General features: G+C 43.7%; 1 protein-coding gene across 1 annotated transcript in view; it reads left to right on the top strand.

The window, feature by feature from the left end:
* Positions 1 to 12,799, top strand: part of LOC116977291 (regulator of microtubule dynamics protein 3-like) — a 79,257-nt gene extending 66,458 nt beyond the window's left edge. Inside the window, exons 4-5 of the mRNA XM_033027788.1 lie at positions 10,726 to 10,912; positions 12,779 to 12,799. Coding sequence (XP_032883679.1) covers positions 10,726 to 10,912; positions 12,779 to 12,799 — 208 coding nt within the window. The remainder of the gene's footprint in view (positions 1 to 10,725; positions 10,913 to 12,778) is intronic.
* Positions 12,800 to 14,349: the final 1,550 nt, after the last annotated feature.

Raw genomic sequence — 14,349 nt, 5'->3', positions numbered from 1 at the left:
GATTATTTTTTTAATCTGTTTCGAATTAATCAATACCCACCCTATGTACCTTTTCAGATTTATTGTATGAAACTTCGTCAATGCGGCGGAGCAGATGTCGTTTACAATTATCCATATTGTTTATGGGTGTGTGTTCAATAGCTACTGTTTCCAACTGCGACCAGAGAAAGAATGTTTTGCCAGCTTTATTCTCAGAGCGCAGCGCCACACCGAAGGAGAACAAAATAATTTTGTTCAAATGTTGCCGTTTGACATCAATTCATGTACATACTCATCCAGAGAAGACTACACGAGTACAATATTTCTTAGTTTTATGGGAAAATATGAGGCCGATTTTTCCTCATGATTCAGGAAGAAACATGTGGAGTCTACAACAACCTAATTATAGGTTGCTAATATTAATTAGAAGCTAGTGGTAAATGTAAATGGTAATGTATATGTAGCATATAGGAATGGAAATAGAATTCATAAGCTCTGTTCACAGTCCTATTTATTTTTAATCCAACCTAAGAACAAATAAAGGTGGAAAAACAGCTATCATGTTGTTCTTGTAAGAGATGTCTCAAAATAATGGACTATAGAGACAATAGACAATAGGTGCAGGAGTAGGCCATTCGGCCCTTCGAGCCAGCACCGCCATTCAATGTGATCATGGCTGATCATCCCCACTCAGTATCCCGTTCCTGCCTTCTCCCCATAATCCCTGACTCCGCTATCTTTAAGAGCCCTATCTACCTCTCTCTTGAAAGTATCCAGAGAACCGGCCTCCACCGCCCTCTGAGGCAGAGAATTCCACAGACTCACAACTCTCTGTGTGAAAAAGTGTTTCCTCATCTCCGTTCCAAATGGCTTACCCCTTATTCTCAAACTGTGGCCCCTGGTTCTGGACTCCCCCAACATCGGGAACATGTTTCCTGCCTCTAGCATGTCCAAACCCTTAATAATCTTATATGTTTCAATCAGATCCCTTCTCATCCTTCTAAGCTCCAGAGTATACAAGCCCATTCTCACATCATATGACAACCCCGCCATCCCGGGAATTAACCTTGTAAACCTATGCTCAGGACTCAACTCCTCTTGATATGAAGGCCAACATGCTCTTCGCTTTCTTCACTGTCTGCTGTACCTGCATGCTTACTTTCATTGACTGATGAACAAGGACCTCCCAGATCCCGTTGTACTTCCCCTTTTCCCAACTTGACACCATTTAGATAATAATTTGCCTTCCTGTTTTTGCTACCGAAGTGGATAACCTCACATTTATCCACATTAAACTGCATCTGCCCACTCATCCAACCTGTCCAAGTCACCCTGCATTCTCATAGCATCCTCCTCACAGTTCACACTGCCACCCAACTTTGTGTCATTTGCAAATTTGCTAATGTTACTTTGAATCCCTTCATCTAAATGATTGATGTATATTGTAATTAGCTGCGGTCCCAGCACCACTAGTCACTACCTGCCATTTTGAAAGTGACCCGTTAATCCCTACTCTTTGTTTCCTGTCTGCCAACCAGTTTTCTATCCATGTCAGCACTCTACCCACAAAACCATGTGCCCTAATTTTCCGACTAATCTCCTATGTGGGACCTTATCAAATGCTTTCTGAAAGTCCAGATACACGACTTCCACTGACTCTCGCTTGTCCATTTTCCTAGTTACATCCTCAAAAAATTCCAGAAGATTAGTCAAGCATGATTTCCCCTTTGTAAATCCATGCTGACTCGGACCGATCCTGTTACTGCGATCCAAATGTGCCGCTATTTCATCTTTTATGATTAACTCCAGCATCTTCCCCACCACCGATGTCAGGCTGACTGGTCTATAATTCCCTGTTTTCCCTCTCTCGCTTTCTTAAAAAGTGGGACAACATTAGCTACCCTCCAATCCACAGGAGCTAATCCTGAATCTATAGGACATTGAAAAATGATAACCGTCCACGATTTCTAGAGCCACTTCCTTAAGTGCCCTGGGATGCAGACCATCAGGCCCTGGGGATTTATCAGCCTTCAGTCCCATCAGTCTACCCACACCATTTCCTGCCTAATGTGGATTTTCTTCATTTCCTACGTCAACCCAGATCCTCTGGCCACTAGCACATCAGGAAGATTGTTTGTGTCCTCCTTAGTGAAGATGGATCCAAAGTTCACCTCATCTGCCATTTCCTTGTTCCCCATAATAAATTCACCTTTTTCAGCCTTCAAGGGTCCAACTTTGGTCTTAACTAATTTTTTCCTCTTTACATACCTGAAGAAGCTTTTACTATCCTCCTTTATATTTTTGGCTAGCTTACCTTCGTACCTCACCTTTTCTCCCCGTATTGCCTTTTTAGTTATCTTCAGTTGCTCCTTAAACATTACCCAATCCTCTTGCATCTTTGCTAGGTTGTACTTTTTTTATTTTTCCTTGTCAGCCACGGTCGCCCCTTACTTCCCTTGGAATCTTTCTTCCTCTTTGGAATGAACTGATCCTGCACCTTCTGTATTATTCCCAGAAATACCTGCCATTGTTATTCCACTGTCATCCCTGCTAGGGTATCTTTCCAGTCAACTTTGGCCAGCTGCTCCCTCATGGCTCCATAGTCCCCTTTGTTCAACTGTAACACTGACACATCCGATTTACCCATCTCCCTCTCAAATTGTAGATTAAAACATACCATATTTTTGGTCCCTGTCTCCTAATGGCTCCTTAACCTGAAGTTCCCTTATCAAATCCGGTTCATTACACAACATAAATCCAGAATTGCCTTTTCCCTGGTAGGTTCCAATACAAGCTGCTCCATCACGGAGGCACTCGACAAACTCCCTTTCTTGTGATCCAGTACCAACCTGATTTTCCCAGTCTACCTGCATGTTGATATCTCCCATAACAACCGTGGCATTACCTTTACGATATGCCAATTTTAACTCTTGATTCAACTTGCACCCTATATCAAGGCTACTGTTTGGGGGCCTGTGGATAAGTCCCATTAGGGTCTTTGTACCCTTACAATTCCTTAGTTCTATCCATACTGACTCAACATCTACTGTTTCAATGTCACCCCTTGTAAGGGACTGAATTTCATTTCTCACCAACAGAGCTATCCCACCCCCTCTGCCCACCTGTCTGTCTTTTCGATAGGAGGTATACCCTTGAATATTCAGTTCCCAGCCCTGGCCCTCTTGCAGCCATGTCTCTGTAATTCCCACAACATCATACTTGCCAATTTCAAACTGAACCTCAAGCTCATCCACTTTGTTATACTTTGCGCATTCATATACAACACTTTGACATCGGTATTCACCTCCCCTCTCACACCGCTCACAATTGGCCCTGACCTTACTCTCTTATCCCTTCTGGAAGTTTCCTTCCTATTAATTCGGGTGTCTTTTGTAACTTTTCCTGTACTCACTTCCCCTTTAGCTCCATCTTTATACTCCCAATTGATCAATCCTTCCCCCCCCCACACTATTTAGTTTAAACTCACACGTGTAGCCCTAGCACACCTGCCTGCCAGAACGTCGGTCCCCCTCCAGTTAAGGTGTAACTCGTCCTATTTGTACAGGTCACCCCACCCCAGAAGAGATCCCAGTGGTCTATAAATCTAAATCCTTGCTCCCTGGACCAGACCCCCAGCCACACATTCAGATCCCCTATCTCCCTGTTCCTGCCCTCACTAGGACGAGGTACTGGAAGCAATCCTGAGATAACCACCCTAGAAGTTCTGCTTTTCATTCTTCTTCCTAACTCTCTAAACTCACGTTGCAGAACTTCCTTCCTCTTCCCGATATCGTTTGTGCCTATGTACACAACTACTGCCAGCTGTTCACCTTCCCTCTCGAATTCGGTTTGTGACATCTGGAACCCTGGCACTAGGGAGGCAACAGACCATCCTCGAGTCTCGCCTGCCGCCACAGAATCTCCAGTCCGCACCTCGGACAATGAAGTCACCCACCACTATGCCTCTGTCCGACGTCGGTTTTGCCGTCGAGTCTCATCTCTAGGATTGGAGCCACCGACCTGTCCGCCGCTCGGACTGGAAGCGTCGTCTCCCCCAACAGCTCCCGAGGGCGTACCTGTTTTCATTAGGCACAGCTACCTGGGTCTCCTGCACTCCACGGTGGCTCCCCTTTCTCTCAGTCACACACCTTCATTCTTCTTGTATCCTTGGCATGACATCGGTGTCCCTAGCCTCCCACATCCTGCAAGCATCACACTGACTCATCTTACCCGTCATGTGTTCACCGCCAGCTTTTTGCGTAGTCTCTCCTCACCCTCCTCGCCGAAGACTCTTGAGCCAAAGACTCGCACTTTTCTCACAAGGCACTTCCCTCGACAAGGCGCTCCCCGACAGCAAACCTTGCTTATATTGGATGACAAATTGCCCAATTTGCCACTTAACCAATTAACCAATTTTCAAATTGAATTCCTTAGCCAATCACCGAGCCCCCTCCTGCCGCTCCCGAACTTGAAGGAATGATAATCAATAATCAATAATTATATTTTTATTCATCTAGTCACAATAGGTTATTGGATTTCACAGTTTACAGCTGAATTGGATTTCACAAGTTATTGATATTTAAAGGTTTAAAAAAGTAAACTTTGAGAATAATAACTAGAGCTAGGATTATGCCATAAGTGCCTTTTCATGCCTTTTTTGATGATTTCACCGGGAATGCCTTTTTCACGATCCAGTGCCGAATCCGCCTTTTTTTGCCGTTTTGCTAAAAGGTCATGCTATTTTCTCTAGTTGTACCGTGATTACAATGACATTTTCTATGTTAACACGTTAATATTAATGTTATTATTAACGTGTTAACATAGTATAACTTACAAGAAAACTTCCACCACCGGGGCGAAACCGGGGGCGCCACCGTCGGTCATTCATTCATTTGTGCCGCTGCCCACTGGTTCAGTTTTCTCCAAGATTTATTTAAGAAAGAACTGCAGATGCTGGAAAAATCGAAGGTAGACATAAAATGCTGGAGAAACTCAGCGGGTGTGGCGGCATCTAAGGAGAGAAGGAATAGGCGACGTTTCGGGTTGAGACCCTTCTTCAGACTGATGTGGGAGGGGGGGTCGGGAAAAGGAAAGGAAGAGGCGGAGATAGTTGGACTGGAAGGAGAGCTGGGCAGGGGGAGGAGGGAGAAGACGAGGGTTATCTAAAATTAGAGGTCAATGCTGATACTGCTGGGGTGTGGACTAGCCAAGCGAAATACCCAAGCTAGTGGCCTCACTACATTTACTGCTGGCTCCAGTCGCAAATTTGAGTTTTCGAGTGATTTGTGCAAGGCATTCATTGATGCTGGAATTCCACTGTGGAAATTGGAAACCAAATCTCTCAGAGTTTTTTTAGAGAAATACACAGAGGAACATATACCAAGCGAGTCATCATTATGGAAACATTATGTTGACAGCAACTTCAACATTGTTGTGCAGAAAATTAGAGATGAAGTTGCATGCAACAAAATATGGATCCCAATAGGCGAGACAACCAATGCTGTGGGGAGATATGTTGCCAATGTGGCCATCAGTATATTGGAGGCAGGTCAACTATCAAAGGAGTACTTGTTGACATCGGAAGTATTGGGGAAGTCAAACAGCTCAACTATTGCTCAGTTGTTTACATCACTTGCTGTACTTTGGCCAGAAGGTATAAAACACGAGAATGTACTTCTGTTTGTGACTTAAAGTTTTATTCCCCAAAATGTTGCATTTGACATGCTTAGCTCAAGGACTTCATAAAATTGCCAAGCACAGACGTAGCTTGTTTCCAAATGTCGATCGCCTAGTTTCCAATGTCAAGAAAATCTTCCTCAAAGTACCGTCACGTGTGCAGTTGTTCAAAGAAATGGCACCTGAGATTCCGCTACCTCCTCAGCCCGTTTTGACTAGGTGGGGTACATGGCTCTCTGCTGTGCTTTGCTGTGCTGCAAATTTTGAAAAGATAAAATAAATTGTCAACTGTTTTGAAGAAGATTTTGCTGCAGTCAGGATCGTCAGTGAAATCATGCAGAAAAAGTCCCTCCTCCGCGATCTTGCAAACTTCCCACAAGCTATTACTTCCCTTGAGAAACGTTGCGAAACATTAGTGAATAACTTACAGGTTTTCAACAAAGTAACTGACGATATTCGTAAAATTCCTGACGATGTAGGTAAAGACATACAAGGAAAATGTGATAGAGTGATTTTAGATAATAATGCCCTAGAAGAAATACAAAACATAGCTAAAGTTCTCAAAGGTTGTAATGCACAAGATATCGACATGAATATAGCAGGTAGACAGAAAAACTGGAGAAACTCAGCGGGTAAGGCAGCATCTATGGAACGAAGGAATGGGTGATGTTTCGGGTCGAGACCCTTCTCAGACGAAAGAAGGGCGTCGACCCAAAACGTCACCTATTCCTTTTGCTCCATAGATGCTGCCTCACCCACTGAGTTTCTCCAGCTTTTTTGTATACCTTTGATTTTTCCACCATCTGCAGTTCCTTCTTAGACATGAATATAGCTGTAGCTTGTTTCGGGTATGCACCAGTGACCTCAGCTGGGGTAGAAATAAGTTTTCACCACTGAAGCATATTCGGTCTGACAGGCGGCATAGTTTAACACCAGATAATTTGAAAAAATGCTAGTAATTATGTGCAACCAGGCAACTTTGGTCATTTAATGTAGTATACCTTTGTACTATTATCATTAACCATATTTTGATGGTGGAAATAAATGCCTTTTTATTCCTTTTCTGTCAATCAATGCCTTTGTCATGCCTTTTTTGTAATTTTATTATGCCTTTTTGCTTGCCTGTTTCAGAATTTTTTAGTGCCTAAACATCCTGGCTCTAATAATAACTGACTGTTAGAGTGAGACTTTTCTAGCAGCTTCCAGTGATGATGTCACAATGGCATCTCACAGTCCTCCAATCACAATGGGATCTCATTTACACATGCTACCGTGAACATTCCGACAACCGAAAATGACATCACAATGTGATCTCTGCTGCCAATACACAAGGGGGTAATACGGGGAACGTTTTTCAGTCACTTGTCTGGAATGTGAACTTGAACAAGCTATGAGAGTTAACAGAATGGGGGATGGGAGGAGAAGAAATGTTATTTAAACATTGTCTTTAGTGGGGGAGTGCGAAAGGGGAGATGTGAGGGAGGGAGTGACTGAGGGTAGGAAAAAGGAGAGGGAGGAAGAGGTGACAGAGAGACAATGGGATCACCAACTTCAAGGGGAGTAAGGAGAGAGTGAGTTTTTTGCCCCAAAAGTCGAGTCAAATCATTGGCTCCGGGAAGCGGCCACTGCCCCCCCCCCCCCCCCCTTTCTTGGGAAGGATTGATTAGCTCAACGGAGCGCCAATGCCGACCCAAAAGTCAAGTCCATTCAATGGCTCCAGGAAGCGTCGACCTGCCCCCCCCCCCTCCCCCCACGTGGGAAGGATTCATTGCGTTGGGGGAACGGGTGAGTGGTGGAAACGGGTTGCGTTGGGGAAATGGGTGAGTGGTGGAATATTACGTTGGGGAAACGGGTGAGGGGGAATATTACGTTGGGGAAATGGGGCCCAACGGATAAGGGTGGTAGGGAGGGGAGAGAGGTTATGGAGGGTGGGAGGGAGTGACTGAGGGTAGTGAGTGACTGAATGTAGGGGAAAGGAGAGGGAGGGAGAGGTGGAGGGAGGGTGAAGAGGAGGGGGAGGGAGTGTTGGGGATGAGGGTAAATGAGCCACGCCTGTGCAGTTGGGTTATTGGTGAGTGATGGAATATTGCGTTGGGCGAATGGGTGAGCGCCGACGCCGCGTTCAGGGACCAGCCCTCATGTGCCGCCCCGCCCCCCGCGTTGGGGGCGGGGCCCAACGGGTCCCACTTTGTCTAATGTGTGTGTAAATATATATATATAACTAAAACTCTCAATTTGTTATCTTACGGTTTGCATTATTTTCTATTTATGCAAAAACGGTACAGGATAGCGCTACGATTTTTTGACACCTTACTCACCATTCTCCTGTGCTGCAGTGCAACAAGTTTTGTTCCGATCGATAGTATATTTTAAAAGATATTCAGGTTTAAAAATCTTTAAAACTGCGCCTGCGCATATTGGTCTCCTCTCCTGTCAGTCACCGCCATGCAGATTGGTCTCCTCTCCTGTCAATCTCTGCACTGATTGGCCGCGTCCACTGTCAGTCACCGGCGGCGCCAACCTCGCCCGGTGTTGCCTAGCCACAGCCGCCGGAGGACACGGCCCACTGCGACGAGAATATTCCATCGTGAAAGGGAAAGGCGGCGCCCGCCTCGCCCGGCGTTGTGGTTGGGGATAGAGGGATAGGAGGGGGGTAGGGAGGGGAGAGGAGTTATGGACTGACCAAACTTTGATAATGTTGAACTATGACGTCCAGACTCTTATGGGCCTGTCCCACTTAGGCGATTTTGCAGCGGACTGTCAAGTTGCTGGCAGTCGCCTGAAAAACCGGGAACTGGAACGGCGACGGTCAGAGTGGAACACACACACACACACACATACACACACATGCAAACACATCGCAAAGGCAGGGGCCAGGGCAAGCGAAGGAGCACTGTCTGAAATTCACACGGTACAAAGCCAAGGTGATACAGACACACACCGCGATGAACAGGAAGGTTGGCGCTGTAATTAAGATGGCTAGCACAGTGTACGTTAAGTCCTTTAAAAGAGGGGAGAAGGGGGGAGAAGGAATGGAGACAAATTTTAAGAAGCCTGACAACTTTTATTGTCAGAGATACACAGCTGTGAAGTTCAGCGGACATTTAGCATTATCGGTCAGTTATCCTTGGTTCTGAAAACTCCTGCTTACGTTTTTTCCCCCCCAAAATGAGCCAATGAAAATGACCGGTCAGCAAAAGCGATTAACTAAAACTACCTCCGACTACCTCGACTACTCATAACTACGTGGCAACCCCACTACAACAGCACCTACGACTGCAGGATTATCGATTTTCTCCATGGCGACCAATTTTGGGTCGCAGAAAATTTTTCAACATGTTGAAATATTTGCGGCGACCATAGGCCGTGACTAGCTCCAAGAATGCAGGAACTCCTCGCGACCATGAAAGAGACTCACCAGAGATCATCAGCGAACATTTGGCGAGCGCATAATGAAAACGAGTATGCTGCCATCTTGTTCTGCCACCTTCAGAGATCTTTGTTTCTTGACACCTCTGAGGGGCTTGTCATTCATGAAATACACACTTATCCCAGAATGCATTATATCATTCACCACTGATTGTCTGCCCAACTTAATGGCAGATTAATGTTCGGTAACCTAAGACTATCTCCTCTTCATCGACAACACCACCAATCTTTGTGTCATCTGCAAACTTGTAAATCATACCTCCTGCATACTATCCAAATCAGTAAAGGCCCTAGCACCAATCTTAGTGATGCTCCAATAGTCACAGGCTTCCCTTAATGTGGCTGCCCTTAATATTAAAGAATTTAGTTGTGTTGGACACCAAAGAGTCCACATTAACATTGGGAAAGATCCTCACTGGAGGGAGTCATACCTGTATTACGTTTGTAATTACTGGAAACCAAGCTCCAGGAATCAGTGCAAGGTATTCTAGCCACAATCCTCTTCATTAATTACGTTAAAACTATATTTGGGATAATAGTGGGACCGTTTGTTGATCAGACAAGAAATAATTATTTCCACATTAAATAAAATACAACATCTAGATTTGAAGTAAGTCAGCCACAAAAATACAGTGGCTGTTAGAGTGTGTGTGAGGCTGTGTTTGATTGCAATTACCTCCTGATTCCCCAAAGGGACTCCTCCATTTACAGATCATGTCAAAGTGTAATAGAAAACTAAATTGCCTCCACAAGCAATGTCGAATCCAGGATGAAGCAGTCCATTGAATTGGACCACCTCTGTTGCATAAACAGCTACTGCTTCCAAGCTACTAAACAATGTCTACATTACGTGCTATTTACAGAGGTAGTGTAAAAAACACCACCAAAAAACACATTATATGTCACCTAGGTTCAGAGTATCATGGCCTGGGACACAATCATTTCCCAAATTGGAGATCATTTCCTCCTGACTTAATTATCTTATTAGTTAATAGCACGAGTTCCGCTGTTTGCTAGTGAGTTAAGATCATAAGTGATAGCTGGACTGGAGGGCGGCATCTCCGTCCTGGATCGATCGCCTCAGCGCAGAGGGAGAACAAGGAGGGAAGAGACGGAGACTAAGACTTTGCCTCCATCACAGTGAGGATGTGCTTGGTGAACTCACTGTGGTGGATGTTTAATTTGTGTTTATTGTATGTTTTGTTTTTATTGGTTCTGTGTATGACTGCAGGCAACATAATTTCGTTCAGAACGAAAGGTCTGAATGACAATAAAGGAATCTAATCTAATCTAATCACCAGGAGCAGAATTAGGCCATTCGACTCATCAAGTCTATGCCACCATTCAATCATGGCTGATCTATCTCTCCCTCCTCACCCCATTTTCCTGCCTTCTCCCCATAACCTCTGACACCCGTACTAATCAAGAATCTATCCCTGCCTTAAATATATCCATTGACTTTGCCTCCGCAGCCTAGATTTCCACAGATTCATCACGCAGTTAACTTCTGCCTTTTTATGAGTATCTTGCAACTTGAGTTTCAAATTTTGAAAACTATTGCGGGAAAAGGTAGTAGTCATAACATTAACAAAAGGGAGCATTGTGGTATTACTTATTCTAACTTGTTTTCATTCTCTCCAGGTATACTACAGCTAGGGATTCCGATAATGATGATGAAAAAAAATCTCTAATTAGTCCACGTGATCAAAAATCTTCTGAAAAACTGGACGAGTTCTCTCAACTTTTAAGTGCAGCCAGTGATTTGCATGAAGGCGCAAATAAGGACAAAACTAAAGGATTTAAGCTGCTATTGAATAAAAAATCTGCTGTAAGTATTTTTTCCTGTGTCTGTAAATTCTCTTCCTCAACTGGTCAATCCCAACTTTCTCCTTTGACCAGAAAGTTGGGATATACAGTGCTCTCCATAATGTTTGGGACAAAGACCCATCATTTATTTATTTGCCTCTGTACTCCACAATTTGAGATTGTGATAGAAAAAAATCACGTGGTTAAAGTGCTCATTGTCAGATCACATTTTGGTATCACCATGTAGAAATGACAGCAGTGTTTACACATAGTCCCCCCATTTCAGGGCATCATAATGTTTGGGACACAGCAATGTCATGTAAATGAAAGTAATTATGTTTAGTATTTTGTTGCATATCCTTTGTATGCAATGACTGCTTGAAGTCTGCAATGCATGGACATCACCAGTTGCTGAGGGTCTTCTCTGATGATGCTCTGCCAGGTATATATTGCAGCCATCTTTAGCTTATGCTTGTTTTGGGGGCTAGTGCCCTTCACTTTTCTCTTCAGCATATAAAAGTCATGCTCAATTGGGTTCAGATTGGGTGATTGACTTGGCCACTCAAGAATTTACCATTTTTTAGCTTTGTTGCTAATGAGTTTTGAGGCATTTGTTTGAACTTGAGCAGATAGGATGTGTCTGTACACTTCAGAATTCATTATGCTACGACCATCAACAGTTGTATCATCAATGAAGATAAGTGAGCCAATACCTTCAGCAGCCATACATGTCCAGGCCATAACACCGCCACCACCGTGTTTCACAGATGAGGTGGTATGCTTTGGATCTTGGGCAGTTCCTTCTCTCCTCCATACTTTGCTCTTGCCATCGCTCTGATATAAGTTAATCCGACTCATCTGTCCACAAGACCTTTTTCCAGAACTGCGGTTGCTCTTTTAAGTACTTCTTGGCAAACTGTAACCTGACCATCCTATTTTTGCGGCTAACCAGTGGTTTGCATCTTGCAGTGTAGCCTCTGTGTTTCTGTTCATGAACACTTCTGCGGACAGTGGTCATTGACAAATCCACACCTGACTCCTGAAGAGTGTCTCTGATCTGTTGGACAGGTGTTTGGGGATTTTTCTTTATTATAGAGAGAATTCGTCTGTCATCAGCTGTGGAAGTCTTTCTTGGCCTGTCGGTCCCTTTGCAATTAGTAAGCTCACCAGTGCTCTCTTCTTAATAATGTTCCAAACAGTTGATTTTGGTCAGCCTAAGGTTTGGCTGATGTCTCTAACATTTGTATTCTTGTTTCTCAGTCTCATAATAATAATAATACCGTTTATTTGTCATTTGAATCTCACATGAAGTTCAAACGAAATTTGGTCATAATGGCTTCTTTGACTTTAATTCGCATAACTTTGGTCCTCGTGTTGATAAATAGCAATAAAAGTTTCCAAAGGTGATGGCAAGACTGGTGGAACGACTAGGTGCTGAGAGTTCTCCCATACCTATTAAGGAGGCAATTAAACACACAGGAGTAATTACAACAACCTGTGAAGCCATGTGTTCCGAACATTATGGTGCCCTGAAATGGGGGGGGGGGGGGCTATGTATAAACACTGCTGTAGTTTCTACATGGTGAAACCAAAATGCATAAAAATGGCCTTTAATAAAATCTGACAATGTGCACTTTAACCACATGTGATTTTTTTTTCTATTACAAATCTCAAATTGTGGTGTACAGAGGCAAATAAATAAATGATGGGTCTTTGTCCCAAACATTATGGAAGGCTCTGTAGTATTGAAAACTGAATTAAGTTACAATCAGCAACGAAAGATCACATTATCTAGAAGGGTCATAATAGTTAATGGCAGTTTTATATCATCTTTGATTTCATGATGGCATTGTGTTCAATTATAATGTACTGCTGTTTGCTATTGTAGGAATATACAAGTCAATGCTAAATTTCATTTTTGTGCCCTTTATAACAATAAGTGCAGATTTTTTTTGTTAATATTGGCATTGCAGTATTGCACTTCTATTCTAATAATATAACCTAGTTTATTTTATCTAGGTTGTGGCCATTTATCAGTAAACTGTCCAAGACTTTAGCTGACGGTGTTGTTTCTAATAGTAATTACTTGCAATGGTTATTGTTATCTATCTTAAATAATCTGAAGCAAAGAGGTATGTGCAATGACCATGCATAACTCGGTTCTGATTGTCCTGATTGCCAGTGACATCATAGAAACATAGAAACATAGAAAGTAGGTGCGAGAGTAGACCACCAGGTCCGTCGAGCCCGCACCGCCATTCGCTCATGGCTGAACACTAAACAGACACACTTACCCACAAACAGTAGACACAAGACACAGAACACAAGACACTACCCTCCCCTTTATACCGCTATCACCCCTCTCCACCCCAAGAACCTCGTGATCTCCCGGGGGAGGCAAAAAACCGGATAAAAACCCAGGTCCAATTCGGGAAAAAAATCCGGGAAATTCCTCTCCGACCCCAATCCAGGCGATCGACACTTGTCCAGGAGATCACTCAGGTCTTACTATACTAACCATACCTAGGTCCATATCCCTGCCCTCTCCCCGTAGCCCCTTATCCCCTTGGCAGCTAAAAAAACATCTATTTTAGTCTTAAATATATTTAAAGTTTCTGCTTCCACTGCTCCCTGGGGCAGTGAATTCCATAAATTAACCACCCTCTGGGTGAAGAAGTTCTTCCTCATCTCAGTTTTAAAAGAGCCCCCCCTTATTCTGCAACTATGTCCTCTAGTTCTAGTTTCCCCGATCATTGGGAACATCCTCGGTGCATCCACCCGATCAAGGCCCCTCACGATCTTATATGTTTCAATGAGATCGCCTCTCATTCTTCTAAACTCCAAAGAGTAGAGTTCCAGCCTACTTAACCTTTCCTCATATGTCAATCCCCTCATTGCAGGAATTAATCTTGTAAACCTTCGCTGCACTGCCTCCAGGGCTAGTACATCCTTTCTTAAGTATGGACCCCAGAACTGTACACAGTATTCCAAATGTGGTCTCACTAATACTGTGTACAGCTGCAGCAAGACCTCCGTGTTTTTATACTCAATCCCCCTAGCAATAAAGGCCAAAACTCCATTGGCCTTCCTGATTGCTTGCTGCACCTGCATACTAACTTTTAGTGATTCATGTACTAATACCCCTAGATCCCTTTGCGTTGCATTACAACGCAGCTCCTCCTCATTTAGAAAATAACTTGCCCTATCATTTTTTTTCCCAAAGTGAATGACTTCACATTTATTAGTATTAAATTTCATCTGCCAAGTTGTTGCCCACTCACCTAGCTTATCTATATCCTTTTGCAGACTCTTCCTATCCTCCTCATCCCCTACTTTTCCTCCCATTTTTGTATCGTCCGCAAATTTTGATATATTACACTTGGTTCCCTCCTCCAAATCATTTATATAAATTGTGAACAACTGGGGTCCCAGCACCGACCCTTGCGGAACCCCGCTAGT

The sequence above is a fragment of the Amblyraja radiata genome, chromosome 9 (assembly GCF_010909765.2).
Source record: "Amblyraja radiata isolate CabotCenter1 chromosome 9, sAmbRad1.1.pri, whole genome shotgun sequence".
In the NCBI taxonomy this organism is placed as follows: domain Eukaryota; kingdom Metazoa; phylum Chordata; class Chondrichthyes; order Rajiformes; family Rajidae; genus Amblyraja; species Amblyraja radiata.
This window is presented reverse-complemented; position numbering and strand designations above follow the sequence as displayed.